General features: G+C 64.9%; 3 protein-coding genes across 12 annotated transcripts; all 3 read right to left on the reverse strand.

The window, feature by feature from the left end:
* Window positions 1-46: 46 nt before the first annotated feature.
* On the reverse strand, window positions 47-6,193 carry HDAC10 (histone deacetylase 10). 5 transcript variants are annotated; one of them, XM_058431507.1, is made up of 20 exons: window positions 5,791-6,186; window positions 5,588-5,722; window positions 5,271-5,457; window positions 4,907-5,004; window positions 4,704-4,808; window positions 4,479-4,547; window positions 4,172-4,298; window positions 4,009-4,074; window positions 3,737-3,796; window positions 3,568-3,657; window positions 3,273-3,379; window positions 3,132-3,199; window positions 2,797-3,052; window positions 2,599-2,683; window positions 1,774-1,865; window positions 1,580-1,636; window positions 1,200-1,278; window positions 812-994; window positions 577-729; window positions 47-432 (listed from the first exon to the last, which is right to left on the reverse strand). In XM_058431507.1, the coding sequence occupies exons 1-20, from the start codon at window positions 5,847-5,849 to the stop codon at window positions 409-411; spliced, it is 2,100 nt and encodes a 699-aa protein (XP_058287490.1). In that variant the 5' UTR covers window positions 5,850-6,186; the 3' UTR covers window positions 47-408. The 5 variants fall into 5 exon arrangements, with proteins under 5 accessions (XP_058287490.1, XP_058287491.1, XP_031994125.1 ...); XM_032138234.2 differs by having other exon boundaries at window positions 48-432; window positions 5,271-5,367; window positions 5,791-6,185; XM_058431508.1 differs by lacking the exon at window positions 3,737-3,796.
* Window positions 6,194-7,643: 1,450 nt separating this feature from the next.
* MAPK12 (mitogen-activated protein kinase 12) lies at window positions 7,644-16,889 on the reverse strand. Of its 5 annotated transcripts, none has more exons than XM_032138239.2 (13): window positions 16,203-16,889; window positions 15,985-16,114; window positions 13,141-13,199; window positions 12,626-12,772; window positions 11,972-12,083; window positions 11,823-11,852; window positions 11,487-11,534; window positions 10,918-11,032; window positions 10,642-10,713; window positions 10,287-10,366; window positions 10,125-10,203; window positions 9,870-10,043; window positions 7,644-8,226 (listed from the first exon to the last, which is right to left on the reverse strand). In XM_032138239.2, exons 1-13 carry the CDS (start codon window positions 16,325-16,327, stop codon window positions 8,147-8,149), a joined length of 1,251 nt encoding a protein of 416 aa, XP_031994130.1. In that variant the 5' UTR covers window positions 16,328-16,889; the 3' UTR covers window positions 7,644-8,146. The 5 variants fall into 5 exon arrangements, with proteins under 5 accessions (XP_031994130.1, XP_058287495.1, XP_058287494.1 ...); XM_058431512.1 differs by having other exon boundaries at window positions 10,669-10,713; window positions 12,626-12,775; XM_058431511.1 differs by having other exon boundaries at window positions 12,626-12,775.
* MAPK11 (mitogen-activated protein kinase 11) lies at window positions 16,884-25,386 on the reverse strand. 2 transcript variants are annotated; one of them, XM_032138243.2, is made up of 12 exons: window positions 24,854-25,386; window positions 22,507-22,636; window positions 22,255-22,313; window positions 22,057-22,168; window positions 21,943-21,972; window positions 21,813-21,860; window positions 21,620-21,734; window positions 21,227-21,298; window positions 20,914-20,993; window positions 20,362-20,440; window positions 20,099-20,272; window positions 16,884-19,803 (listed from the first exon to the last, which is right to left on the reverse strand). In XM_032138243.2, exons 1-12 carry the CDS (start codon window positions 24,967-24,969, stop codon window positions 19,724-19,726), a joined length of 1,095 nt encoding a protein of 364 aa, XP_031994134.1. In that variant the 5' UTR covers window positions 24,970-25,386; the 3' UTR covers window positions 16,884-19,723. The 2 variants fall into 2 exon arrangements, with proteins under 2 accessions (XP_031994134.1, XP_031994133.1); XM_032138242.2 differs by having other exon boundaries at window positions 20,077-20,272.
* Between the last annotated feature and the right edge of the window lie 2,565 nt (window positions 25,387-27,951).

A 27,951-nucleotide genomic window follows, 5' to 3' on the forward strand; every position in this document is an offset into this window, starting at 1 on the left:
ACCGCGAGTAAGAGACCCGGGCCGAGCGTGCTCAGTAAAGAAGGCAGAGCCAGGGTTTCGTTTGACCGATGTTTACTAACGGCGCAAGGGCGGGGAGCGAAGCGCAGCGGGGCGCAGGGGCCAGGATGGGACCGAGGGTGGGTTGCATGGGCCTCGGTCGGACGGGCCGGGGCGCGATGGGTGGGGCGAGGGCGAGGCGAGGTGAGGGGTGGAGCGGGGGAAGCACGGGTGGGAGGGGGCGGGGCGAGTGGGGGGGCGGGGGGAGGGGCTGGGCGCGGGGATTGGGAGTGGGCTTGGTTCCGTGTCCCGGAGTCGCGGGAGCCGTGGGCTTGGGGTCCGGATCGCGGCCGCGGGGTGCTGGCGTGCGGTGTCATTTCTGCGGTGTAAATGCTCCCACCTTGGCCGATTTCAAGCCACCAGGTGAGGATGGCACTACAGGAGGAGCCGGGAAGAGGCGCGCAGTTGGCCTCCTGCGCTGGAGCTGGTTCAGGGCACTCACCTGCCCTGCCCTCCCCACCGACCTCTGCGGCAGAGCTGGGCCCCAGGGCAGGGCCATGCCTCCGCAGTCAGCCTTACCTGCAACATCTTCCACTGAGGCTCCAGCTGCCCTCTCAGGTACATCAGAGCCTGGACGTCCTCTGGGGAGGCCACAGAGGAAGGGCCTAGGCTAGGAGGTGCCTCTCCATTCAGCACCCGGGCCAGGATCCCTGCTAGCTGGGGTGTGGAATCCTGGACCAGGGGCGAAGACGGAAGCAGTCACTGGTCCTTCCCCTTGTCCCACCCCACAGCACCTCCACCCTGCCCAGCTTACCTCCTCCAGGAGGGCCAGGACTCGGCCCCCTGCCAGCCCCCGAAGCACTGCAGCCAGGAGTGCAGCCTGGGGGCCCTGCAGGCCATGGCCAGGCCCCAGCGCCACCAGCACCAGGTCAGGCTGGAAGCCGTAGGCCAGGGGCAGCATCAAGCCCAAGATGCAGCTCAGGAAACCACTGGTCATCTGTGGGGACAGCAGAGCCCAGCTCCTCATCTGCAGACACCTGCTGGCTCTGGCCTCCCAACCTCCCAATCTCAGGGCCCCTGGAGTAGAAGCAGGGAGACAGGAAGGACCAGAGGCCTGCTATCATGACAGTGCCAGCAGACAGCAGCTGCACACATCCATGGGCTCCTCAGCACCTGCCCTGCTGCGTGGCGTGGTCACTCACCACTGGCAGTGGCGTGGAGACATGGAACATGGATAGGGCAGCCGCCTCTTTGCCCCTGATGTTCAGCCACAGACTCCTCCTTCCAGGACACATGTGCGTAAGTGTAAGGCCCTGCTCACCCTCCTGAGCCCAGGCCGCAGAGGCAGAGGTGGAAGAGCATTCACGGGGCCATGGGCAGGGGTGCTGTGACTGCTGAGCTCTGTGCTGGAGACCCACCTGGCACTGCCTCCAGCAGCCCTTCTCCCAAACCCCAGCTGAGGAAGGCTCCATTCAGTACCACGTGGTGCCCCACCCACCCGTCACCCTGGGGCTCAGACACATGTCCATCACATGCCTGTCCACATGCATGGCTGGACAGATGCAAGACCTGAGAGTCCTACCCGTCATGGGCGAGGTCTGGAGGCCGGTCCAGCTGTCCCAGGGCCACGCACAGCAGCCTGGAGGAAGAGCTGGCCTCAGGACAGGTGTTCACGTTGTCCAGAGTCCATTCCCAGAACTCTCTGTTTGGCCAGCCAGGATAGGGGTGCCCACAGGTCCTGCCGTCAGAGGCTCAGGATGGCCAAGTGAGGCTTACCTCTGGGCTCCATGGGACAGGGCTCTCCGAACAGCCACATCCAGGGTGGCTGCTGCAGCAGAGGCTGGAGTGGCTGCTATACCACTGTTCACCTGTGGGATGAATAAACAGTGGAGGATGAGGCACCGGCCAACTCCCAAGCCAGGTAAACAGATCCACAGTTCCCTTCATTCGGTGTGTCTCTGTGGCTACCGTCAGCCACACATCTTCTTACACTCAGGCCAATCACTCCATTTCTGTAAATAAAACGCTTACATCTATAATTTTTTTTTTTTTTTTTTTAGAGAGGCGGGGTCTTGTTCTGTAGCCAGGCTGGCGTGCAGTGGCGCAGTTGTAGCTCACCACAGTCTCAAACTCCTGGGCTTAAGCGATCGTCCTGCCTCAGCCTCCTAAGTAACTGAACTACAGGCACACGCCACCACGCTTGGCTGACTTTTTTATTTTTTGTGGAGACAGGGTCTCCGTATGTTCTCTAGGCTGGTCTTGAACTCCTGGGCTGAAGCGTTTCTCCCACCTTGGCCCCCCCAAACTGCCGTTATTACAGGCATGAGCTACTGCACCCTGCCTAAATGTATACTTTAAATCACCCCCTTCACCTCTCTGCCAACGAGCATTTAACTGAAGAAGCTGAGGTCAGAGATCAGACACACTAGTGATTCCCACCCCTGGGGCTGTTCTGGGAACAGTTACTGGCACAAGGCAACGTTCACATCCATGTGGTTCTGCACCACCCAGGCCTTCTCTGGACAGGCCACATCTGGTTGCCAGGTCCTGGTCCCTGACCCTAGGTCCACAGCATCCCCAACCCCTCCCAGGCACTCCCACCTGCCCATCCAGCATCCCATCTAAGAGGTACAGGAGCTTCCCAAGTGCAGTGAGGGCCTCCTCCCGGGCCAGGGACTCGTGTGGCCTGTGGTGGACAGACCAGAGGGACACACAGACACAGAGTGACCGCACATCAGGCACACACAGGCACAGGTGTAGATGCGACCCCATCCTTCTCCCCAGGCCAGCCCTGCCCACCTGGCCCAGGCTTCTGTCTCCTCCCTCAGGGCTGACCCTTCCTGTTGGATGACGTCAGGGGGCAGGACCAATGTGATATCTGGCGCTGTCAGGGCAACAGCGGTGCGGACAGAGGGTGCAGGGCAGAGGCACAGCTGGTCCAGGAGGGAGCTCCGTGCAGATGCAGCTGCCTTACACACTGGACCCCCAGGCAGCAGAGGTGGAGGCCTCCCCTCTGGGGAGTGGGTTCTGGGGCTCAGTGGCACAGGGGTCACATCTAGGGACAGTTCAGAGTCATAGCCACTGCACGGGAGCCCGCGGTGGGATCCTGCAGCCTAGCACCCGGCCACACTGACCTTGCAGCTGGAGACTCTTCCAGTGTGGGGCCTGGGCAGCACGGGCACTCTGGATGGACTCCAGGGCACTGTGGGAGAGATACAACAGTGGTGACACCTGGCCTCACACCCCAGCTCCACCCGCCCTACCTCCCCTCGCACCTCTGACATGGCACCATTGGCCCTGACAGGGGTGGAGCCGGGTCACCCAGCAGCGTCTGTACTGTCATGCACACTGACTCCGCCAGTGACTCCAGGTGGTAGCCGCCCTGGGAGGAGAGTAGAGACATGATTAGGGCAGGGATATCACTGGGATGGGGTGTCACCGGGAGGGCCCCTGCCTGGCTCTATCTGGGGCAGGACGCCCCTCCCAAATACCCCGTGGCACCTGGCTCCCATGCTCCTGACCCCCAGGCCTCTGGCCCAGAAACCCTCCCTGTGCGCCCTCCCCAGTCACCTCCAGCACGGCGCAGACCCGGCCGCCGGCCAGCACCTGCAGCAGCTGTGTGAGGTGGGCGAAGCACTCTGGCGTGGCCTGCATTTGCCCCTGGAACCAGAGCCATGTGTGATGGGGGACCTGGGCCCCAGGACCCCAGAAGTCCTCCCTGGCCAGGCAAGGCCCTCACCTCAGGGTCCCCGATGGCTGAGTCAAATCCTGCCGAGACCAGCACCAGCTCAGGGTCAAACTACAGGCCAGGCCAGGGTGGGGAGGGTCGACAGAGAGGGGCTGGAGCCCAGGTGAGGGCAACCCAGGCCCATCCCATCCCCTCCTGAGCAACCTCCCCAGCCACACAGGAGTGGGGCAGCTCATAACCCTCCTCCTGCCTTCACTGGGGCACTCCAGGCACGAAGTCCCCCTCCCACCCAGCTACCCTGGGGGAGCCCTCCGTGCAGTCACCTCAAAGGCCAGTGGGAGCAGCAGGTGCAGGAAGGCAGCCACGTAGTCAGCGTTTCCCATCCCGACCTGGCAGGACATCCCAGGCTACATCCTGAACTGTGGGACAGGGGAGGGGCCCAGGGGGAGGGGGCTGGGTGGGGACCTGGGACTTGAGGGTGGGCACCTGGTTCCAGGGCAGGTTGACAGTGAAGCCGAGGCCCTGTCCCCGCCCCACTGCGTCTGCATCTGACTCTCGCAGGAAAGGCCAGAAGCGCCCATGCTCATAGCGGTGCCAGGAGAAGTAAAGGACGCTGCCAAAAGCCAGCCAGGGCCAGAGGTCAGAGGTCAGGACCCTCAACAGCTCTACAGCTCCCTGTAGAACGCTGACCCCTGAGCACATGTCTGCATCTCACCCCTGGATTTTCCCAGGCCGGGCTGTGCACCCAAAAACTGGGGTTGCAGGGAAGGGTGGTGTCCGCACCCCTGCTCACCTGGGGTCATCCTCAAAGAGATACTGGATCCCCTGGCCATGGTGTACATCCCAGTCCACGACGAGGATCCTGGGCACAGACAGCGCTGGTGGCAGAGGGGCAGGGCCTCCCACCTCCAGGAGCCCGGCCAGGGAAGGGAGGGTGCTGGCTGGGTTCTCTCGCCACCTGCACCGCCCCTTGCTGTGTGGCCTGGGCCCACACCCCTGCAGCCAGCCTGGCACACACCTGTGTAGCCCGTGTTTCTGCTTGGCATGTGCAGCTGCTATGGCCACGTTGTTGAACACGCAGAACCCGTTGGCAGCCGCCTTCTGGCTGTGGTGCCCAGGGGGCCTACGGCGTGAGAGTAGGATTTGGGTCACGTCAGGGTCGCCCTGGCCCCTCACAGGGTCACCCACGGAGAAGCAGCCAGGGGAAGGGGCGGCTCTCACCTCACCAGGGCAAGCCCATTTTGCACAGCTCCCGTGAGCACAGCGTCCACCAGCTGCAGTCCAGCCCCCGCGGCCAGCCGCGCACAGTGAAAGGTACTCTGTGGGCGCAGGGGCACAGATGAGCCCCCTACCTTCCCTGCTGCCCTTTGCAGACCATACCCACACTTGTGCCAAGCTGCAAGACACCAGCTGCTGAGCAGAACAGGCCAGCCCCAGGCTCTGGCAGTGCCAGCAGGCAGGTGTGCAGGGCAATGTCACGTGTATGGACGAGGGGACACTGGCTGGGGTTGGCAGCCATGGCTGTGAACGCGCAGAGGCACGTGCATGTGTGTCTGCACAGGTGAGTGTGTCCGGGGACACGCACCGGGTGGAAGTAGATGGCGTCGAACTGTCCGGACAGCGCCTGCAGCTCCTCCTTGCCTAGGACCTGGGTCTCCCTGACCAGGGATACATACTCTGGGCTGCATGCAGATGGGCAGGCAGAAGAGGCGGGGTCACCAGCAGGAGCAGGGATTCGTGGTGGGAGTGGCCACCCTGTCACTTCCTCAAGCCTGTGAGCCCACCCGAGGTGCTTAGGGAGAGGCTCTGTATTCGAGGCTGGCAGGCTCGGGGTAGCCCCAGGTTCTTAGGCTTCTAGGTGGGCTGCCCGCCCCCCGCCGTGGGGCCCACCCCCGTCCTGACCTGTGCACCAGGCCCAGCTCCTCTTCCGAGGCCTCGCGGGCTGACAACCGCAGACACCTCTGTTCCAGGCCGCGCTGCCGCAGGCGGTCCAGGGCTGCGGTCAGGCGCTCAGGACGCTCAATCTCGCACTCGGGGCTGGGGCAGATGAGGAGCTCAGTCCAGAGGTCCCTCCCCGCACCCCACCTCGGCCAGGTCCCACTTACTCGTCCCAGAGCAGCCGGGTGGCCGTCATGTCCTCATGATACACAAGCGCGGTCCCCATGGCTACGCCGTGGTCACCCTGGGTCCCCAAACGCCCTCGCTAGTGGTGCCTGCCACTGCCCGTCCCCACTTTCGGCCGGGAGCAGCCGGAGGCCTGGGACCTGCCTGCGGCGCAGGCGCAGGCGGGCGGCGGGCACCGGCCAGGGCGGGAGCGCACAGAACCTAGGCAGGCTCCGGGATCCCAGGCGCGCAGAAGGTGCCGAGCGAGGCTGCAGTCGAAAGGGGAGGCTCCCCGCGCCTGGCTTCCGGTTTCCTCGCCTCGGACCCGGGTCCCGCCCCGCGCCCTGCTCCCGCTCGCTATCGCGAGCCCCGCCCCGGAGCGAGGAATCAGCCCTCGGAGCTGCGCTGTGGCTCCGCCTCCCCCTCGGCCCCGCCCGGATCCCCTCCAATAGGGGCGGGGTCCCCAGGCCCTGCGCGGATGGTCGCCGCAGCCCCACCCAAACGCCAGTGGCCGAGCCTGCCCATGAGATCCCCGTTCTGCCCCAGCTCCCGGGGCAGGGTCCAGCGCAGCCCCAAGGCCCACCCGGCCCGGGCGCAGGAAGACCTGGGGTGAAGGGCGAGGGGAGCGAGGGGTCCGCAGGGCAAAGGCCACGAGGCGGGAGGAGCCCGCAGGGAGGCAGGTGGCGCTGCGGCCGGCTCAGGCCGGTGGTCGTGGCTGCATCGAGGCGCAGCACCGCCCCCGAGGTTTAAGGAGGGAGTGAGAGTCCGGTTCTAGCTCCAAGAAGACCCCTGGCCCAAGAGCAGAGTCAAGGTCGGTGGAGGTGGGGACGCTGGACCAGAGTTGCGGTAGCGTGGCGGGGTACAGAGAAAGTAAGGAAGGCAGGAGGCACGGATACAGCCACAGAGCAAGGTGCCCGAGAGGAGACCTGAGCCCCTCTGGAGCCCAGGGGCCACCCTGCCCCTGCCGGAGTTCACATCCAGCTGGGCCACAGAGTTGTGGGGCCCCCAGTCCTCAGGCCACCTATGGCAGGAAGCTGGGCCCAGTGTGGACATCAGCCATGCCACAAGTCAGCGTGGCTCCGGAGCTGATAGCGAGCACGTCGGAGCTGATAGCGATCACGTCCCCCATGCCCGGATGCCCTGGAGAGGCATGAGGGTCGCTGGGCAGAGAAGGCCCATCTGTCGTGGCAGCTCTTCAGGTCCAATTTAGCTGGGCCAGCTGTGGGCGTGTCCACCGAGGAGGACGCCTGGCCTGCCCTGCCCCTCACTGGTCTCTCTGCTGTAACCCCTGCCCTGGGACAGGTTTGGAGGTGCCCATGGCCTACGGTCCAGCTGCCACCCTTGGAAACACCGAGTGGCCTGCAAGGGCGGCCTGGGCATGAAGATACCATTGGAGCATGGTAGTAGGGGCTAGAGGTTTGATCAAGAATAAAACCCAGCCCTATGCGCTCACCACTCCACCACAGGGGCCAGAGTGTCCAGCGTGCCCCCTCCCCCCAGGGGCCTGCTGGCCTTGGAGGCTGCAGAGAGCTAGGGTAGATCCTAACGCTCCTCCCCATCAGGCCCTGCCCCTGGGTCTGGCTTCAGGATCCACACACAGTGGCTTAGACTCTAAGCCATTAGCAGGTCACCCCGTAAAAGGGGAGGCGGCCAAGCCTTAACATGAGGGTTCGAGGCTCACTGGCACAGGCCTGGGGAAGTGGGCACCAGCTTTGTGGCCTGGGAGAGATGGGATGCTTAGGCCCCCCTACTGGCTCTGAGGGTCTGAGCTATCAGGCCAGCCTCCTCTACATGCAGGCCAAGGGCTTGGAGGTCTTAAGGTGGGACCCAGCATACGACACACAGCCACAGCAGGGAGCTACAAAACGGTCTATTTCCTTCCAGCCACGTGGGCACCACACAGCTGATTTACATTCCAGGCTGGGGGTGCAGGAAGGTCCACTGACGTCGCCCAGGAGAGGGGATGTCCCTGAGTTGGTGCCCTGCGCCCACCCTCTGTCCTTCCTCCTTCCTCTGCATGGCCCAGAGTAGGCAGGACTCAGAGACCAAGGCCTGATCTGGAGCCCCGCCAGCTCCCAGGTTTCTGAGGGCACCGGGCAAGTGGGCCACTGCTCCAGAGATCAGAGGCCATCCCCAGGTCGGCCAGAGATCCTGTCCAGGAAGTTCAGGTGCTCCTCCATGATGGGTGCCCAAGAGCAGAGGCATGGCCGTGGGGAGGAGGCTCCATGGAACCGGGGGGTCCGCTCTGATGGATGCCTTGGGATGCAAGCCCCAGCCAGGGTCAAGGTGGCAACGAGAGTCCCCTCTCAGGTGGAAGGTGAAGGTGGTCCTCACTGCCACCCCGGAGCCCAGAGATCTTCACAGAGCCGTCTCCTTGGAGACCCTGGCCCCCAGCTGCCGGGGAGGCTTGAAGCTGAGCACCTCTTTGTAAGTAACACCTGGTGGGGGGGGCGGGCACAACAGAGAGGGGGGTCAGCCTTTGCCTTCCATCCTGGGAGTCGCTCACAGACACGCCTGGCGGTGCCTCGTGAGGCCCTTCTGTAATCCTAATGTGGTCTGAACCACTGAGGGAAGGTTTGTGTGAAGAGGCCATTGCTCTAGATCTGGATTTTCCAGGGAAAGGGGAGGTGGCCAGAGCTTGGCCACGTGTCCACCACCGTCTGTCCTAAGAGCTGAGGCCCCAGCCACAGTTGTGTGGGTGGGGACTACAGAGAGGGTCCTATGGCCCGTGGCTTTCAAGTCATCTTTCTAGCAGCAGAAACCTTTAATCAAACAAAGCCAAACTCAAACTCATAAGTACACAAATAAGCACACACAGCGAAGGGTGGAGGCCCTGCTGCGGGCACCCAGGGACCCGTGGCCCTAAGGAGCACAGGTGAAGAACCTCAACCCATCCAGCCCCACCCACCAGTGTGGAGGACCAAGGTCCTGCACCAGAGGCAGAGCCAGGACAGGGCCTGAAACACGGCACTGCTCCCAGTGTACACCTACTGTCCCCGGGCACCCCCACCCTAGGCTGGTCATGCAGCCATGAAGAAGACACAGCCTGCCATCCTGGAGCAGAAATGAAGCCAGGTCCAGCACAGCCTCAGGCCACAGCATAGCTGTGGGAGCTGGGAAGGCTTCCCTGAGTCCAGCCTGAGGCTGCACAGGCCTTGGCCAGCCCTCCAAGATGAGAGGATGGCCCCGGTATAGGGGATCATGGACCCGGGCAGTTGCGGTTGGGGTTGGGGTCTGGACTGCTCAGGGGGGCTGGGGGAGACAGGCGAGCCCTGGGGACTGTCTTGGGTCTACCGTTGTTCAGGGGGGAGGGATCCTAAAGTGGGGCAAGGAGAGGGCTGGGCGCAGTGGCTCATGCCTGTAATCCCAGCACTTTGGGAGGCCAAGGCGGGTGGATCACGAGGTCAGGAGATCAAGACCATCCTGGCTAACACGGTGAAACCCCGTCTCTACTAAAAATCCAAAAAATTAGCCGGGCGTCGTGGCGGGCGCTTGTAGTCCCGGCTACTCGGGAGGCTGAGGCAGGAGAATGCTGTGTACCCGGGAGATGGAGCTTGCAGTGAGTCAAGATTGTGCCACTGCCCTCCAGCCTGGGCGTCAGAGTGAGACTCCGTCTCAAAAAAAAAAAAATGGGGCAAGGAGAGGCAAGGACAGATTCAGGAGGTGTGATCAGAGAGGCCTTAGGGACAAGCAGATGTGGTGAGGGTGTCAGGGTGGCCCAGGTCTCTGGCCTGGACGTGGCGGAAGGGCAGCAGGTCTGGGGGCCAGGAGGGGCCCTGGTTCCCTGACTCACAGCTGCCCTTCACCATTCCCAGCTCCTTCTGTGCCAGTCTCTGTGCTGAGCCTGCCAGGAACACCCTCCCTTCATCTTCCAGCTCCAGCCATTGGTCATCTCCACCAGGCCACACGGCCCCACGCTGCCCTCTGACCTCCCGTCCTCCTCACCTGACCTGCATCCCAGGGATCGGGATCTAGGACTCTGAGGCTGGCCACCTGCACAGGACCCATGGGGCCCACACAGGCCCTGCCCGGAGACCCCCACTCGGGTCCACACAGGCCCTGCCCGGAGCCCCCCACTCACGCTTCCATTCATCCAGTGTGCGGTCCACGTCGTCAAAGGAGTCATCGTACTTCTGGACCTGGGGCTCATCTTCCGTGTCGTGCAGGGACTCGAAGTAGGGATGGGCCAGCGCCTCGGCCGCCGTCACCCGCTGCTCCGCATCCAGCACCAGCATCTTCTCCAGGAGGTTCACAGCTGTGGGGGAAGGTGCATCAGGCCAGACCACGGAAGCCCCACACTCCAGCACTCGGTGGCCCCCACACTAGCCAGCTCTACCCAGAGGGCTTGCATTGGTCAGGATGGAGGCAAAATCCTTCTTCTCCAATTCGGGGAGGCCCTTCATGTAGTTCTTGGCCTGTGTGGGAAGAAAGGGTGAGGGGCCAACACCGAGGCCCGGGTCCGCCCCCACCCCCACCCAGCTCCCCACTCACCCCTTACCTCATCGCTCTGCAGCCGCTGCACAAACTCAGCCGGAGGCGTCCCTGTCACCTTCATGATCTCTTTCAGCTGGTCTAGGTCTGCACCGAGGTCAGGAACACAGCTCAGGGGCCAGAGATTAGGGCCCCCACTGCCCCCACCTGGGCAGGAGGCATCCCCACCCCCCCCGGAACCCCCCCCCCCGGGCAGGAGGCATCCCCAACCCCCTGGAACCCCCTGACCTGGGCAGGAGCCATCCCCACCTCCTGGAACCCCCCAACCTGGGCAGGAGCCATCCCCACTCCCCCTGAACCTCCCCACCTGGGCAGGAGCCATCCCCACCCGCCCCTGGTGCCGCTCTGCTGCTGGAGGATACGGTCGCTGCCCTTGAACAGCGTCTTGCCTGTGATCATCTCCGCCATGATGCAGCCCACAGACCAGATGTCCACTGAGATAGAAGCCCTGGTCAGCTCCGTGGGCAGGGGGACAGGATGAGACAGGGAGGGAGGAGACACCGACACAACCCACCTGCCCGGCTCCCACCCCAGCTCAACAGCCTCCCTGGGGAGCAGCCACCACAGGGCTCTCCGTGAAGAAGTGAAGAAGCAGATGGTACAGGCTGAGAGGCCCAAATCTCTGGGCAGCTTCTCACCCGTCTGCGTGTAGCGCATCCAATTCAAGATGACCTCGGGAGCTCGGTACCACCGGGTCACCACGTACCCAGTCATCTCACTGTCTGCCTGCCTGGCCAGGCCAAAGTCCAGGATCTGTGGGAAGAATTGGGGAGGTAGGGTCTAGGGGACTCCCAAGGAGAGGACAGGCCACCCACGGTCCAGGAGACCCCAGGGGGGTTAGACTTGAAGCTCCCAAGCTGGGGCCTCCTGACAACCTTTGAGGACTTGAGGCCACGCCCTCGGACCCCAAACTGCCCCGAGCTCCTCCCTTTGGCCAGTGCACCAAGCCCAGCAGCCCTCGGGACGGAGCAGGTGCCCTGGGGCTCCCCTCTCCCTGCTGTCACCTGCTGCCCGCTAAGGCCTCAGCCCTGTCCTGGACTAGGCAGAGGCCTGGGGGCGCCTCCCACCCTCACCTGCTGCAGGTACGGCATGTTGTGTACCACTGCCTCTTGGGCTCACCCACCCACCAGCTCCTCGGCCACTGCCCAGGCCTGACAGGTGGATAGATGGGCAGATCCGGAGGGGCCCCCTGCCAGGCAGCACACACCTTCAGCTCACAGTCTTCGTTCACAGCCAGGTTGCCGGGCTTCAGGTCCTGGGGGCAGAGGAAAGGTGGCCACTGTGCCCCACCCTCCCAAGCATGGGCACAGCCAAGAGCCTGGATGGCACCTAAAGATGGGGCCACCAGACCTGGCCCCCTTGCTCTCTGCAGCCCTTCAAGGACAGACCAAGGTACCTGGGCACCCAGGTAGGCTCCCACCAGGGGCTGTGCATGGGGTGTAGCTCAGCCCCCAGACCCCATCAGATCTTCACAGGGGGGACGTGGAGGCGGGGGGATTGCACTGGGGGAGGGCTGACGGGCGGCTCCTGCACCAGGACTCACTCTGTGGATGATGCCGGCAGCGTGGATATACTGCGGGGGCAGAGGATTTGGCAGGCTTCAGTGCACCAGGGCCTCAGAGCCACAGGGTCCTCCTCTGCCCAGCCCCGAGGCCCTGCCTGCCTCCCTGCAGCTTCCCCCGAGGCCCGTACCCTCAGCCCCTTCAGCATCTGGTACACGAGGAACTGGATCCGGTCCTCGCCTAGCTTCTCATGTTTCATGAGCTTGCCCAGGTCAGTGCCCATGAACGGCATCACCAGGTAACTGTGGGAGGGGCCAGAGCGCCGTCAGCGGACAGAGCCAGCCTGTGCATCCCTGGGCCCACCCAGCAGGCCCAGGCTCAGACCCGTCCCGGATCCAGCAGGCGCCCCCAGGAAGGTCACCCTGTAGCACCCGTCCCCACTGGCCTCAGCATCCTCGCAGCCACACCTTGCAGTGCCAGGCTCCATCCTGCCCCAACTGTTACTGTCAGCAACGCTCACACCCCCCTCCCACCCTGAGGACTGCCAGGCAGGAGGCTGCCCTTGGGGTTTCTGAACCCTCCGCTGAAGCGCCCTGTGTGCCAGGCTAGGGGCTGAGGCTGCGTGGTGGAGGCAGCAGGGCTCGAGTCTTCACAGGCAGGGGAGGGAGGCAGTCTGGTTTCAACTTCGGAACTTTGTGCCAGAAATGAGGGAGGTGCCTGGGGGCGATGGGGGCGCGGCAAGGCATCTGGGTCAGAGGGGTGGGCTGGGCCGGTGGAGACAGACACAGGAGAATGGTATTTAGCACCTCCCCAGAGGCCACTGAGGCCAGTGTGGGTCCTTGACCTCTGCAAGTCAGGCAGGAGGCGCCTGCTGCCCTCTCCAGGCCTTCCTTGGCCTGGCCCTTCACTCTTGGCCGACAAGGTGTGAGTCCCGGGGTGGTCGGCTGCAGGGCAGGGGCAGGGTGGGTCCTCCCTGCCGCTTCTCCCCCACCTGCTGGAAAAGGTCAGCAGCTCCAGTTACCGGCCACACACTTGGTGCCAGGGTCCCGAGCACGGGACCTTCCTGTTAACAAATGGTCAGGTCCAAGGTTCACACCTCCAGTGCTGGAGAGGGCCCAGGTGCCAGGCGTGGAGGGAGGCAGCAGCCCCAGCTCTACCAAGCTGTGCCAGTGCCCGTAGGTCCCAGGACCATGTAGGGGAGGGTGTGGGGTGGACAGTGGTATGGGGAGGGGGCAGGCAGTGTGCATCCCCCACTCAGCCTGCAGGAAGAGAACCCCATGCCAACCAAGAACCTGAAGCCAGTGCCCAGAGCTGCCCAACACCCCTCGTGCCCGGCGGCCAGCCCAGGTCGGCACTCACAAGTCTGTGAAGTCATCCAGGGTCTCATCAGGAGTGAATACGTCCAGCAGCCCGATCACCTGGGGGGGTGCCACACAGGGTTAAGAGTGCAGCAGAGGACACGGGCTGGGGCACCCCCCAAGAGTGGCACAGCCCTCTGGGCAGGAAACCCCCTCTGCAGCTGTCATTGTCATGCCCCACTGTCCAAAGGGCCTGGCTCTGCCCACTGGCAGTGTGGCCCAGCCCTGGCACACATACCCACAGAAAGGTTATTTTTGGACGGTGACAGCCGGCATCTTCTGGGGGAGGGGCAACCCGGAGTCTGGGCTGGCTCCGAACCATCCAAAGGGCTCCTGCCGCCTGACCCTTTCACCCCTCTTCACCCCAACCAAACAGATCCAGGCCCAGGGTGGGGACAGCGCTATGGAAAGAGGCCAGGCCTCTGCTGATGAGGCCCAGGCGGACAGCACCGTGACCCACCAGACCTGGTTCCCACAGCACCCCTGGTTGGGAAGATGGACAGTAGACAGGTCATGTGACAACTGCCGCCTCAGGATTTGGGGGTGACAGGGTCCCAGGGAGGCCTGGAGTTTTGCACAGCCAAGGATGGAAGGGCAGGTAGATGTGTGGGCTGCGGGACACCTGGCAGAAGGCACACATAGAGTGGCCAAGGCAGGAAGGAGAACACTTGGATAGTTTGAAGAACACAGGGAGGGAGGCCAGGTGGTGGAGGCCCAGGCCAGGGAGGGGCTGAGAAGAGGCCAGAGGGAGCCGGCAGGGCAGCACACACCAGGTGAAAGTTTGGCTTTGATCCCAAGACATGGGGACGACTTAAACAGGGGTGTGATGCTAAACGCGTCCTCCTGGCCGTGGTGTAGGAACCGGCCAGAGTGAGGTAAGAATGGACACAAGCTGGAAGGACAGCTCCGCCAGAGCCACGTGGGCCAGAGCCATGGGCAAGAATGTGGAGGGAGGAGGAGAAGGAACAGAGGGGGCATCCAGGGAGGCCTGGGAGCAGCGGGGACTGTGGACATGAGAGCTGGAGGGTGCCCGGGAGAGTGCTTTAGCAGAAGACGGAGAGCAGGGTCCTGTGGGCTAGGGGCCACAGGGCTTGGCCTGGTCTCTGTGATATGGGGGCTGGCCTGGAGAGGGAGGCGGCCTGGGGATGGCAGGACTGGGGCCTGTGGCAGAGCCTCCTCCCCCGCTGAGCAAGGCACGTGGCCTCACAGAGCTTCAGTCTCCCAGGAAGATGGGGTTCCAGGGAAAGAGCCTCAGCTGCAGGCCAGGAGCCCAGGGGGTGGACCCACAGGCACAGCGGGGCGGTGGCTCACGCCTGTAACCCCAGCACTTCGGGAGGCCGAGGCGAGCAGATCACTTGAGGTCAGGGGTTCCAAACCGGTCTGCCCAACATAGTGAAACCCCATCTCTACTAAAAATACAAAAAATTAGCCAGGCGTGGTGGCGTGTGCCTATAATCCCAGCTACTCAGGAGGCTGAGGCAGGAGAATCGCTTGAACCCGGGAGGCGAAGGTTGCAGTGCGCCAAGATCATGCCATCGCACTCCAGCCTGGGCAACAAAGCGAAACTCTGTCTCAAAAGAAAAAAAAGAAGAAAGAAAAGTCTCGGAGTGCTTGGCTGGATGGGGGAAGGCACGGGCGGGGTGAGTGGGTGGGTGGGAGCAGGGGGCCATGGGGAAGGCTGCAGTCCTGGGGCAAGGCCTTGGTGTGATGGGCGGGGGGTGGGGGGGTGCGGTGGTGGCGAGGTGGGGGCAGGGCTGGGTGTGACGGGGTGTCGAGGTGGGGGCAGGCCTGGTGTCCACTGCAAATGGATTTCACAGGGCCCAGGGTGGTGAGCTGGGGTCAGGGTGCGCATGGGAAGCCTCAGAGAAAAGGACCCACCCAAGGGGCTGAGGGAGTGGCGGTGGCCAAGAACCGGGGTACAGGGACGGGGCAGTTTGCTGGTGGATGCAGGGACTCGTTCTCCCAGGGCACCGGTGGCTCGGATGACCCAGGAGGGTCCAGAGCATCTCACCCTGTAGCTAGGGTCCAGGTGCCCAGACCACCAGCCCTCAGGCTGCGCCCAGACCAGGGGCAGGGCAGGAGTGACATGGGGGGCAGTGGACAAGTGGGACTGTATCCAGAAACCAGAGCGCCCCTGGCAGAGAGGTCGGGCTGTTAGCAGCCAGCCACCGCCATGGGAGAGGCCCAGGGCAGCTGTGCGTGGCATCTCACGGGCAGGACTGGAAAGGATGGGCCCCCACAACGCACGGAAGGGTGTCTGTGAAGCGCCCACCACTCCCAGTGCCCCCCAAACAGCAGCTCCCTAAACCCTTCACCCCCAGGGGCTCCTGAGGGCTCAACACACTCCCTGCGTTCTGGCGCCCCCCTCCTCCCCCTCCACCGTGTCGGAAGACCCGGGAGATGGACAGCAACAGAGTGGGCTCCACAGAGGGGCTGGAAAGGGGCCCGGATGGGGAGAGGGAAGGTGCCCCTTCCAGGAAGATCCTCCCGCCAGGAGCATCCTCTCACCGCGGGCTTCCTGGCTGGGGGCAGGGCTTGGCGTGAGACCTGGAGGATCCCCTGGGCCTGGCCAAGTCGTGTCCCCTGACCAGGGCCCGGCTGAGGCGCCGAGTCAAGGGGCTGAGTCCTTCCCGGCGCTGGCAGAGGATGGGGAATGGCCCTTGGGGAGGCGTCTCCCAAGGAGAGACGAGCCTTGCTCTCCTTCTCCCCTGGGGACCCACGGCCCGACCCCCGCCCCGCCCCACAGCAGGCTGCCTGGGGGAGGGGTTGCCGGGTGGGGGAACCCAGCCCAGCCGAACCAAGCCAAGGCCGCGGCGCCTTCCCGGAGCGGGGCCGCGCGACTCACGTTCTCGTGGCGCATGTGCTTGAGCAGGCGCAGCTCGCGGTAGGCGCGCTTGGCGAACAGCTCGGACTGGAAGGGCCGATACAGCTTCTTGATGGCCACCTTAGCGCCGGTGCGGCTGTCCACTGCCGAGCTGCGGGGCGGACCGCTTAGCGGGAAGTCCGGGCACCCCGCGCAGGCCCCGCCCGCCCCGTCGGCCGCCCCGCCCGGCCCGCGCTCACCACACCGCGCCATAGGCGCCGGAGCCCACGGGCTGCAGGTCCCGGTACACGGCGCGCACCTCCCAGGCCGTCTTGGTCACCTCCTGGCGGTAAAAGCCACTGCGGGCGGGCGGCGGAGAGCTCATGGCAGGCCCGGGAGCTGCCCACCCCGCAGAGCCTGCGGGCGGTGCCCCCACGACCGGGGACGGGGCTCCCTCGGCGCGCGCCCCGGGCCGGCTCCGCGCCGCTGGTCCGCCCGCCCGCCCGCCGCTGGGGCGCTCCTACTCCTGGCCCCTTCCCTCAGGGATGTCCCAGGTGCCGACCCCGGCCGGACCCCGACCCAGGCTGCGCACAGCCCCTCCCCCGCCCGGGGACCAACCGGCCCGCGGACGGCGCGCACGTGACGCCCTCGCCCGCCCTCCGGCCCCTCCGGAAATCCGAGGCGGCCGCCGCCGGGGGAGGGCCGGAGCCTGGGGGGAAGCGCAGGGGGAGGGGAGCGCCGCCCCGCAGCTTCGTCCCCATAAAGGGCCGGACCCGGCGCGGGGATAACCCCTGCCAGCCTCTCCCCTTTGGCTGAACTTCCCTGCCCTGGGGGGTCTCATCAGGAGCCCCCGGGCTCCCGTCCTAACTCCCCACGGTTCCAGGGCGCAGGGCCCATCCTTGACAGCCTGAGCGCTGACTTCTATCCGCAGCCTCAAGTCGGGCTGAGCCCTGTGTTCCCAGGGTCAACTTCCCAGGCCGCCCCCAAGGATGCCCTACCACTGCGCCTGATCCGTCCCCCAACGGGGGGCCCATCTGCACCTGTCCTGCCTGTATCCCTCTTTCTACACGGAGGGGTCCCCCAAACTCCTCAGGCTGCATCCCCAACCCCACCCCTGTGGCCACTGACCCCGGGCCTCTCAGTCCCATAGGTCCCTGTGGGCCCTTTTGGACCCCCAGCTCCTCTCCCTGCTCCCCCCATCTGTGGGGTGCCTGCTCCAAGCATTGCAAATACTGGTGCTCCTGCCCATCCCACCCCTGCCTGTCCTGTCCTGCAAAGCCCAGGCTGAGAGTGGCTGCACTCTCTCCAGCAGGGATGGGGACCTGCTGGGGCCCTCAGCCCGACCCCTCTGTGTGGGCGTTGTCCTCCCATAGGTCTGGCCCCATCCTGGACCAGATGCTCCGGAGGGCAAAGCCCCACCCTGACACCCCTTCCCCAGCCCAGGAACCTGGGTCTCAGAAGGGATGTGGGGGCACCCCAGGAGCTCACTGGGCTGGTGGGTAACAGGATCCCTAGGGCCTTCTGCCCCGCCCTCCTGCCATGAATCAGCAGCTCAGCCGCTCAAGGGCGGGAGTAGGGAGTAGCTTTACACCTGGGCTTCGGCCGTGCTCCGTGGCATTCACAAGCTCGTGACCAGTGAGCCAGTGAGCGGGGCAGCCCAGGGCCACCCAAACCACAGCTGCCTGTGGCCCACACCCTTTGTGCCCTGGGCTGCCTGTGGCACTCCATCCACCTCTTCCAGGAAGCCCAGTTTCCACTGCTGTCCCCCTTACTCCCCGTGGTGGGGCTCAGGGGTCCAGCAGGCCCAGCACGGACCAGGCTTCTGAGGTGGGGCTGTGTCACCATTCTGCTCCCACCCCCAACCGCCAACACTGGACTTCCCCCAGGATTGACCACTACATTGACGAGGCCCCAGGAGGCCCCCAACTCCCAGACAACTACCCAAGACCCAAGCAAGGGCACAGACTGTCCCTGGCCCCTAGAGACACTGCCTGACCCCCAAATGGCCTGGACCCTCCCCCACACGTAAGCTGCAGCACATAGTGGGAACGGGACCAGCGTGCACATTCCCTGGGTTAAAGTGGCCTCTTTTTCCTTCACCAGGAAGGAAAGGAAAGCTATTTTCCCTACCCTGCCCAGCCCCTGCCCAGGTATGGGCAAACCCTTGCTCCTTGAGACACCCAACTTCCCCCCAGCCAGGTTCCCTGACCCCTGAGGGGTAGGGGGGGCGGTGTCTGGATCTTGGCCCGAAGCCAAGCCTGCCCAGTACATCCCCAGAGAGCAGCTGGGGTCACCATCTGGATGGCTGTCACACTCTGTGCCCTCAGAGCCTGCCCATCAGCCACGTCTTCCCCTGGTCCCCCTGGGCTCTCAGACCCTCCAGGGAGCAGGGAGGGTGCCAGAAGATGGCCGCTGGTCTGACTGGGGGCCTGAGGGATCTGGCCAGCTGGAGGTAAGTGATACAGGGTGACCCAGACACTCCCCCCATGCCCAGCAGCAGGGATGGTGGGGGCAGCAGGGCCTGGAGTAGCCTTTGGATACAAGCCAAGTGAGAGAGAACCCCCTTTATTGTGCACCCCCGGTGCAGCAGGCACTTGACACCCAGGCTTCCCTGGGCCCCTCGAGGCAAGAGGTCACCCCCATTCCAGGGCAAAGCCACACCCCCAACTCAGCTCTGGGCAGGGTCCCATCTCTGAGGTTACTGGATCAGCTCCATCCTGGGACAAGGAAAGAGGACTGACCCACAGACCAGAGCACCTCAGATCTCCTGCTGCAGGGCCACAACGGTGGGCAGAGGTAGAGAGCGGGCCAGCGTGTGGGGCAGAAGTGTCCGAGTCCAAGTCCACGTCCAGTTGTGCTGCGTGCCTTAGCGTCTCAAGGCCAAACCACCCACCCACCCCCAGCCTCAGGAACCTGCTGTGGGTCCCATATCCAAGGAGAAAGCCCCTGCCCATGCTCATGTGGTTGCCCTTTGGCCCACTGGAGCTGCCAGTCTGAAACACCCCTCAAGGCATCAGGAACTGAGGAGAGGGAAGGCAACAGCATGCCCACCCCAGCTCCAGCTTCTTGCCAGACATGGCTGCTGGCCCTTGGGCGCCCGCAGATTCACATGCACCACATCACATGTGCCCTGACATATGAACACGGGGAGTGCACGCTCATCCACACGTGCCCACACACACCCACGGATGAACACAAGACTCCAGGCAGCTTTTCTCATTTGACACCTGGTGGTTGTCCCTGCCCAGCCTGGTGGCACACTGGCTCTGCCTCTCCTCTTAGACCTGTGGGTCTCAGCAGTGACCAGGACAGCCCCCTACCTCCAAGCTGAGCAGCTCTAACCACTGAGACCTCTCCCTTTGAGTCTCCTGGGGTCCCGGCCCCAGCACGCCCTCCAGAAAGCCCTGGGACAGAAGAGATCGCAAGGCTGACACTCCCCAGTGGGTCGGCCTGGGACAGACGGGGAACTCCGCAGGGGAACCCCTTTGGCATCTAGGACCCCACAGTCAGATCCCAATGGAGAGGGCAGTAGCCAGAAGAGGGCAGGAGGACCAAGGTAGGCCCAGGGACACTTGTGCCCAGACCCCTACACATGGCAAGCACGTGTACACACGTTTGTGCATGCATACAGGCGTGTAGATTCTCCTGAAGGCGAGGGGTCCTAGGCCAGGAGTCAGTGACCATAGGAGTGTGGGAGGTGCCTCTCAAGGAAACCAGACCAGCCGTGGAAGGGTGCAGGCCCAAGCCCCTCCACAGCTCTCAGAGGCTGCCGGGCAGCACGTCACTGCTCAATCTCCAGGCTGCCAGGCGGCCTCGGTGGCTCTGGAGGCTTGAAGCTGAGGACTTCCTGGTAGGTGAGCTCTAGGAGGTGAAGGGTAAGGGTGAGCTTGTGCCTCCCACAGCCCGGCCCCCCACCTGCTTGCCTGGCACCTGCCACCCAGCCCAGGCCCACCACCCTGTGACAGCAGCCTCAGCACAGAGTCTGGGAGCCAGAACCTGCCCTGTGCCACTCCCCCACCCCGCCCCCAGCCTGTGCTGGACACCTGAACGCCCTTCCACACCTGACCAGTCTGGAGACGAACTGGGGCATTTCCTGCCTCTGGGGAAATGGAGCCCGCAGGCCCCTGGACCTACCCCCAGCCAGTGCCATGCCCACCCTTCCACTCCTCCAGCGTGCGCTCCTTGGCCTCAACGCTTTCATCATATGGCTCGGCCTCTGGCTCATCCTCGGGGTCGTGGTACTGGCTGAAGTAGGCGTGGGCCAGTGCCTCAGCCGCACTGACCCGCTGGTCACTGTCCAGCACCAGCATCCTTCCAAGGAGGTCTATGGCTGCAGGGGAGCCAGTGGCGGAGAGGGCGGGTCAGCTCTGCATCCAGGGCCAGATACGGAGCCCAGTCTAGCCCCAGGGCAGTCCTCACCCAGGGGGTTGGCTCCACGGAAGATGCTGCTCAGGTCCTTCTGGGGCATGGGGGGCAGGGACTGGATATATGTCCGGGCCTGGGGGCACACAAGAACACCTGGGGAGGCTGCTCACTCTCTGCCTCCCTGGCCCCAAACTGGGGCTTCTCTTGGCAAGCCCCCAGACTCATTCACTCCAACAGGCCAGGACAAGGGCACAGGCAGACCAGTGACCCCCTCCATATAGGATGTGATGGCTCTAGCTCCTCAGTTGGCCCCTAATGCCTGCAGGAGCTGGGTCCAAGTACACTCTCTCCACCCAGCCCACCCCCACTGCCCTGGCCAGGCACTGCTTGCTGGGGTCATGGCTTTGCACTCACTGTCCCTGGTGTCAGGAATGTCTTCCCCCTTCTCTTGTTTCCCCTGCAGGGATTGGGCACCTGCCTTAGGCTCCATCCCACCACATCCCATGTTCCCCATATGGTCCCTGCATTTCCACACCACCCTCTCCCCAAGAGAGCCTGGGGGCTCAGCCAGGAGAGGGAGCTGCCGGCTGGCGGGCACCAACTCACATGTTCCGAGGAGATCTTTGCCAGAACCTCAGGACTGGGTGTGCCCACCACTTCCATGATGCGCTTCAGCTGGTCAATGTCTGTGTCACTCAGGAAACACCCACGGACCAGCCACAGACCTCTCCTGGGCCCCCAGACCCAAAACTTTGGGGCGCTGCCCAGAGTCCGCTCCCTATAGGTGAGGATGGCCAGCCCAAAGTAGCATGGCATGGGGGGCAGAGGAGGCAAGACCCGCCAGAAGGGGCCAGCGCTGGTCCCTATCCTACAGGAGGGGCTCTGTTTGACCCTGCTCCCCAACCTGGGCGAAGGATACAGTCACTTCCCGGGAAGAGAGCCTTGCCCTGGAGCAGCTCAGCCATGATGCAGCCCACCGACCAGATATCCACTGTGCGAGGGCGAGGGGGCCTCCATCAGTGCGCCCACCCCACGTCCCTCCTCCAGGAGACCCACAGTCACATCCAGACCCCAAGACGGCAGACCCCCTCATCTGCCATACCCAACCCCCCCAGGCAGGGGGAGGCCCATAGCTGCATGGCCAGAGGAGGCCAGCACCCATCATGCTCTGGCGGCCTCAGAAGGGCTACTTTTGAATGTGGCTCCCACATTCTTGGGGACCTTGCCTGCCCCCCAAGACCTGGCATGCAGAGCCAGTCGAGGGTCAGACAAGGCCCTTGGCCTTCGTCCGCCCCAGGCCTTCCCCCTGCACCTGTCTGGTTGTAATGCATCCAGTTGAGCATGATCTCAGGTGCCCGGTACCAGCGCGTGGCCACATAGCCGGTCATCTCCTCGTCCGCCTGGCGCGCCAACCCAAAGTCCAGGATCTGGGGCGACCACGAGGTGTTCTTAAGCTCCGCACGGGCTCCGCCGCCACCCTGCCCACCCCTGCCCGCGGGCCTCACCCTGAGCTCACAGTCCTCATTCACAGCCACGTTGCTGGGCTTCAGGTCCTGCAGGTCACGCAGAGCGTGAGCACAGGAGGCTGGGACGGAGCCCTGCTGGACCCGACCCTCACCCTGCGGCCGCACCTACCCGGTGGATGATCCCGGCCGAGTGGATGTACTGCGGGAGGGGGATCGTGGTGAGCGCCGGGCCCGGCCCGCGTGCCCGCCCGCGAGGGGACCCGCGAAGCCCAGGGCGCCCCACCTTCAGCCCGCGCAGCAGCTGGTAAACCAGGAATTGAACGTGCTCGTCGCTCAGCGCCTGGCACTTGACGATGTTGTTCAGGTCGGCGCCCATCAGGGTGGTCACCAAGTACCTGGGGCGGGGTCAGGGGGTCAGGACAGGGCCCCACCGCCCCTCCGCGAACGCGCTCCCCTCTGCCTCGCCCGCCCCGCCGCTCACACTTCGCTGAAGTCCTCGATGGACGTGGCCGGCGTGAAGACGTCCAGAAGCCCGATGACCTGGGTGGCGGGGGGCGTCAGGGCCGGGCGGCAAACCCCCGGCTGTGGTTCAGCCCCCGGGCCACGCCCCCAGGGCAAGGCCGCGCCCCCTATGGCCCCGCCCCCATCGCCAGGGCTCGCCCGCCTATTGGCTGCGCCGCGGCCACGCCCCCGGACGCGCCCTCCCCCCCCCCACGGCCCGCCTCCGGCTCACGTTCTCGTGCTTCAGGTGCTTGAGCAGCCGCAGCTCCCGGTACGTCCTGCGCGCGTGGATCAGTGACTGGAAGGGGCGCGATAGCTTCTTCACCGCCACCTTCTGGCGCAGCCGCGCGTCGTAGGCCGAACTGGAAGGTGGGCGAGTGAGGCGGCGCCGGGAGGGGTCCGAGGGCGGCCGCACCCGCGTGGACCCAGGCGGCGCCCCTCTCGCCGCTTCTCCGTGGGGATGGGGCCGTGGGGCTTTTCTGCCCCGGCCCCGCCGCCCCAGCTCGGCCTCCCCCCCTCGGGCCTACCCCCTCCGCGCTTGCTGGGAAGGAGCCCCTGGGGCTGGACCACCATGCGTGTGTTCGCCCCGCAAGGTCCTGGACCTTCTCTGTCCCCTGGCCCCACTGATTCCCACGCTCAACCACGGGCCCCCATTCAAAGCAAGGCTGGGGGAGAGGCCCCCCAATCCAGCGTGGAAAAACACAGCAGGAAAACAGTCACTGGCATTCACCTGCAGCAGACGGGCCTCCCTCTGCCCCATAGACCCCATGGGCCCAGGAGGCTCACAGCGGGGGATTCTAGAGCCACCTCAAAGCCCCTTGACCCCCAGTGCCTCCGAGTGTTCAAAATACGGAGGGAAAGTTGGTCAGAGGTGTTTATTGCGTCATTATTTGGAACAAAACCTGGACAGAAGGTGATGTACAGCTGAGGGCGTCAGCTGGACCCACAGAACAGCCCTTCGCCCAGCCCCACTTCCCAGGGGTCCAGACCCTCTACCCTGCACCAGCTTCCTGAGCCCACCCTCCCTTTGCAGGTGACCCTCATCCCACCCTCCCATGTCCCACTGCCCTCAGCCCTGCTAAAGGCAAGGCCTTTGCACAGCCTGTTCCCTCTGGCTGATACTTGCTCCTTCTCTCCCTCCCACTTCTGTCTCTTGGGATGCTGTCTCAGAGCAAGTGGAGGCTGAGGCCACCCCCCCATGCCCACGCACGGGGAGCAGCGGCGGCTCCCGCTGGGTCTGGGATGCTCATGGGCCCAGGTCGAGGTGCGTGGGGCAGCCATGCTCCCAGCCTGTGACCAGGGAAAGGTGCTCCTGAGGTGGTGAGGGGAGTGGCCCTGCACGTGGGGCAGCAAGTTCTTTTGGCCAATTGCATCTGTGCGGTCAGGTGACAGGGAATTGGCACCCGGTCCGCAGTCTTGGCAGTGGAACTGAGAAAATGGGCCGGGGTGCAAGCGGGCAGACCAGGCCTCACTCAGAGAACCGGACACCTCTCAGCAACTCCCAGACAGCGAGTCCAGCCAAGCCCCACCCTAGTCCCCTATGGCCACTCCCACGCTGTCCCAGACCCTCTTCCTGCCCTTCAGGTCTCAAAGAGGAAGACAGATCTGTGCTGGCATGATGGCTAGCATGACCCACCTGCAGCTTCTGATGGAAGGCTAGGGACTGCGCCAGAAGACAGCCTGTCCTGGGACCCCTGGCCCCTGATGCTGGCTCCTGAGCTCCGAATCTGGTGGGCCTAGAGGTCCCACTTCCAACATGCAAGTGCCTGGGGCAACGCCCTGCCCTGGCTGCCTCTGCCTTCGCGCCCCACCAGGACCCCCCAGTGGGCAGCAGCTAAGGGGCCATTGGCCGTGGTGAGGACTCAGCTGCACCTCCCAAAGCCTGTACCCATGATCAGCCTCCCAGTCAACATGGAGGCTGAAACTTAGGATTCCCGGTAACTACCTCACCCTAAGCCCCTCCAGCCCTGGCTACCTGGGTCTAACAGAGGCCTTGGCCCAGTCGACCCCCCTCCCCCACCCAGACTCTGTCGTCTTCCTGGGCCCCAGGCCAGGTCCTCTGGCCCCAGGGCCTAAGTGGGGTTTGTGGTCTGAGGGGGAGCCTGAGGCCGTCCCAGGGAGAGAGGTCTTGGCTTCCGGGAGCGGGACTTCCCTTTTCAGACAATAGTCTCCAGCCCGCGCGGGGGAGGGTCATCCGCTAGACCCCGGGGGCTGCCTGACCCGACTCAGTGAATCCCAGGTGGGTGCTCATTTAGGCGCCCGGACATCAGGGTGACTCGGGGCTCGGTAGCGTGAGACGCACCCACACGCCAGCTGTGACGCCCCAGGCCTCAGGCCTGGTGGGGGGCGGTCCGAATCGGGCGAGGCCGGAGGACCCCCCTCCCTCCCGGTAACGGCGTCTGCTTGGAAAGTTTCTTTACGCCGCCACCCCCCTCCCCATTCATTCTTCAGATCCGCTTGGCGCCCGGGGGCGGAGGCAGGGCGAGGCCCCTCCCCACGCCGAGAACCTCGCGCGGGCGAGGAGGGGACGCGCTCTCCGGCCCGGCCCCCACCCAGCACCCTTTATGCCCCGCCCCTACCAGACGGAGCCGTAGGCGCCGGAGCCCACCGGGCGCAGCCCCTGCAGCCGCTGCGGCACCTCCCACACGGTCTTGTTCAGCTCCTGCCGGTAGAAGCCGGCGCGAGGGCCCGACATGTCCGGAGCGGCCGCCGCTCCGCCCGGGCCCAGCCCCGCGCCCTGCGCCCGCGCCCGCGCCCGAGCCGAGCCCGAGCCGAGCGGAGCGGAGCGGAGGGCGGCGGAGGCGGAGGCGGCGGCGGCGGGCGGGGCGGGGCTCCGGGGCGGGGCCGGGAGGCCCGGGCGGATTTCCCGGGCTGGGTGGCCGGGGCGTGGGGGGGTTCCCGGAGACAAATGCGCTGCTTCCTGCGCCTCGGAGGCGGTGGCGGAGCGGAAACCAGCCCTCCCCTTCCCGGGGGGGCGCCGAGGGCGGACACCTCCCTCCGGCTCTCACCTCCTGGGGGCCGCGCGCTTCTCCAGACTTGCGCCCGCGTCTGGGCTGGGCCCGGGCTTCCCCACCCCGGCGGCGCCCTCCCCAACGAGGGAGAACCGTCAAAAGCGAAGAAGCCACGGGTGAACCATGGGAAGTATTTTTCAAGACAGAAGTATGAATAGCACCTCCTAAGGACTCGGCACTGGATAGGAAAATAAGCCGAAAGCCATTGGGACAGGGCCGGCCTGGCTTTCTTGCGCAGGACCTGCAGGCCTTGGTCCGCGGCGCGCCCCGGGAACCTTCCAGGCCTCCTGCCCCGGCTCGCCCTGACCTCCCCTCTGGGAGAGGCGCGACCGCTGGACTGTCAGGACCAGGGACAGCGGCGTCACCGCGGGGCCTTCCTACCCTCAAGCAGCGGCCCCAAACGGATCCTTTTTGCTGCCCAGAATCTTTCCTCCTGCTTAACGGCCACCTCTTCTGGGAAGCCCACCCTGACTATCCCAGGTCCGAGGAGCCGCCTTTGGGTGCAGGGTCCTTGAAGTCAGCCCCCGCGGGCCGCCAGGCGCGGGGGGCTGCCTTGGCGGGGACGGGGGCAGCGCCCCCCACTCGGCGTCTCTGCCGCGCTGGGGGCCGCACAGCTACGTTTATTCCCACTTGAAGGTGACCGGGGCTCGGAGAAGCATTGCCCCCTGGAACACTGGCCACCGACCTCCGCCCTGGTAGAGCGGTGGGTGGGAGGCTTCGCAGCTGGGCGATCCCCTCCAGCGTAGTGAGAAATCAGGATCCCAGTGGCCCAAAAAACTCCTTTTTTAAAACATTAAAATCCGAGTTTTAATGTCAGATATGATTTTTATATATCGGCAACCAAATTAAAACAGCCAGCACGGTGCTGGCTAACGGACCCATGCGGACCGCGGCGAAGGAACGGGTCTCAGTCCCAGCCGCTCCTGCCGCTTTTGCATGACCAAGCCCTGTGCCTCAGTTTCCCCACTGGAAGCCGGCATCCGGCTTGGGGCCTGGCGCGGGTCCGGGGATGGCCCCCTCTCCTCGCTGGGGCTCGGTTGGGGCGAGGACACGGGCAGCCTCCCCGAGGGCCCCCGCCCCGGGGCGCCTTTCACTGGGCCCGGCCGAGGCGGGCCGAGGTTTTGTGCAGAGTTAATGGAGCTTCAGCTAAAGGAGGAGGAGGCGGGAGCGCAGCCCCGAGGCTGTGGGAACCGCGGCCGCCGCCGCCGGGGGAGGGGAGCGGCCTTTGTCTGTGCCGCGGCCGGGCGGGGCGGGAGTCGGGTTCCCATGGCGACCGGCCCCGCCCCTGCGCCTCCCGGGGGACTGGGCGGCTCCGTTCTCGCCCCTAGGATGGGGGACATGGAGGTGGGGAGGTGTCAGGCTTCCCCCAGGCGTCCGCCTGCAATCCTCGCGGCCTCCCTGCAGGCCCCGGCCGTTCAGCGGGTCAGGCGGGCGTGTGGTGGGGGGAAGGGGGGAGCCGGGGAAAACAGGACCCTGTCATCACTGAGCTGACCTGCCCCGGGAACCCCTGCCTGCCCAGGCATTAGAGGTCCCGCCCACATGCCTACTGGGGACAGTGTGGGGTCGTGGCACTGCAAGGGAGTGACCACTGAGGAGTTTCGGGTGGCGTGAGGGCCTGGAGGCCACCTTCCAGGAGAGGCACCGTCAGAGCTCGGCGGGGGCAAGGGAAGCCCCCCTGGAGGGAGCCGCCGGTGGAGGACAGTCCCAGGCCCAGAGGGGAAGCGGCAGGGGAGCCGGGAAGGGCCGGTGGCAGGGCAGGAGTGAGAGGCCCTGGGCCAGAGGCGCCTCCTACCCAACTGATTCACTGTGGCCCCTGAATACAGCAGCCACCCCTTCTCCGTGCTCATCCCCCCCCCCCCCCCCCCGCTGGTCCTGGCCACCCCTCCTCACTGGAGGGCTGTAACAGCTCCTCTCTGGTCCTGCTGGTCCCTCCCAGCTGGCCTCTTCCTGCAGTCAGTGAACTTCCTAAAAGGCAAATCTGGCTTGCTCACCGGGAGACCAGGCGATGGTGGTCGTGGAGCTGATTTAGCAGAGGACTCGCCCTGCCAGTAAGAAGGAAGCAGGATGTATGGCCCTGGGCTATTAAGCTACCCGCCACTTCTTCTCCCACCACTCTGGGAGGAAAATGGGACTTGCAAAGCACCAGGAAGGACAGGCCACCCCTCGTCTGTCGCCAGCTGACCACTCCAGCCCACCCCGCATGCACCCCAGCAGCTATGCCCGGCTTCTACGCGGTGCCAGCCCCCACCCGGATGCTGGACTGCTGGGCCTGCAGCCTCTCCCCAGCCCCAAGTTTCATGTGTGTGGGGTCTCACTGCCCCTTCCCTTCTTTCCTGACTGCCCAGTGGGACAGGGAAGAGGTGGACTGCAGGACTGCAGGGGTCTAGTACGGAAGCCAGGCCTCCAGGTTCCCAGCTCCCTGCCTGAGACCTCCCCGCTCAGCACTTCAGACTGCTGTCCACCCCCTTGCTCTGATCTTCTGACCAGCCATGTCTCTGGGTAAGGGGGGAACCCAATGTCATTTCAGGGGTCCCTGGAGCAGGGGATGTCAGTTGGCCTTGTACCCGTTTCTCCTGTGGCGGAGAGATGGCCACCCGTTTTTCGTCGTGGCTTGAATGGAGCTGCCCCAGTCCAAAGGGGACTCGATCAGTGGAGGCCTTGCCCAT

This window comes from Hylobates moloch, unplaced genomic scaffold (assembly GCF_009828535.3).
Source record: "Hylobates moloch isolate HMO894 unplaced genomic scaffold, HMol_V3 SCAFFOLD_19, whole genome shotgun sequence".
Lineage (NCBI taxonomy): Eukaryota > Metazoa > Chordata > Mammalia > Primates > Hylobatidae > Hylobates > Hylobates moloch.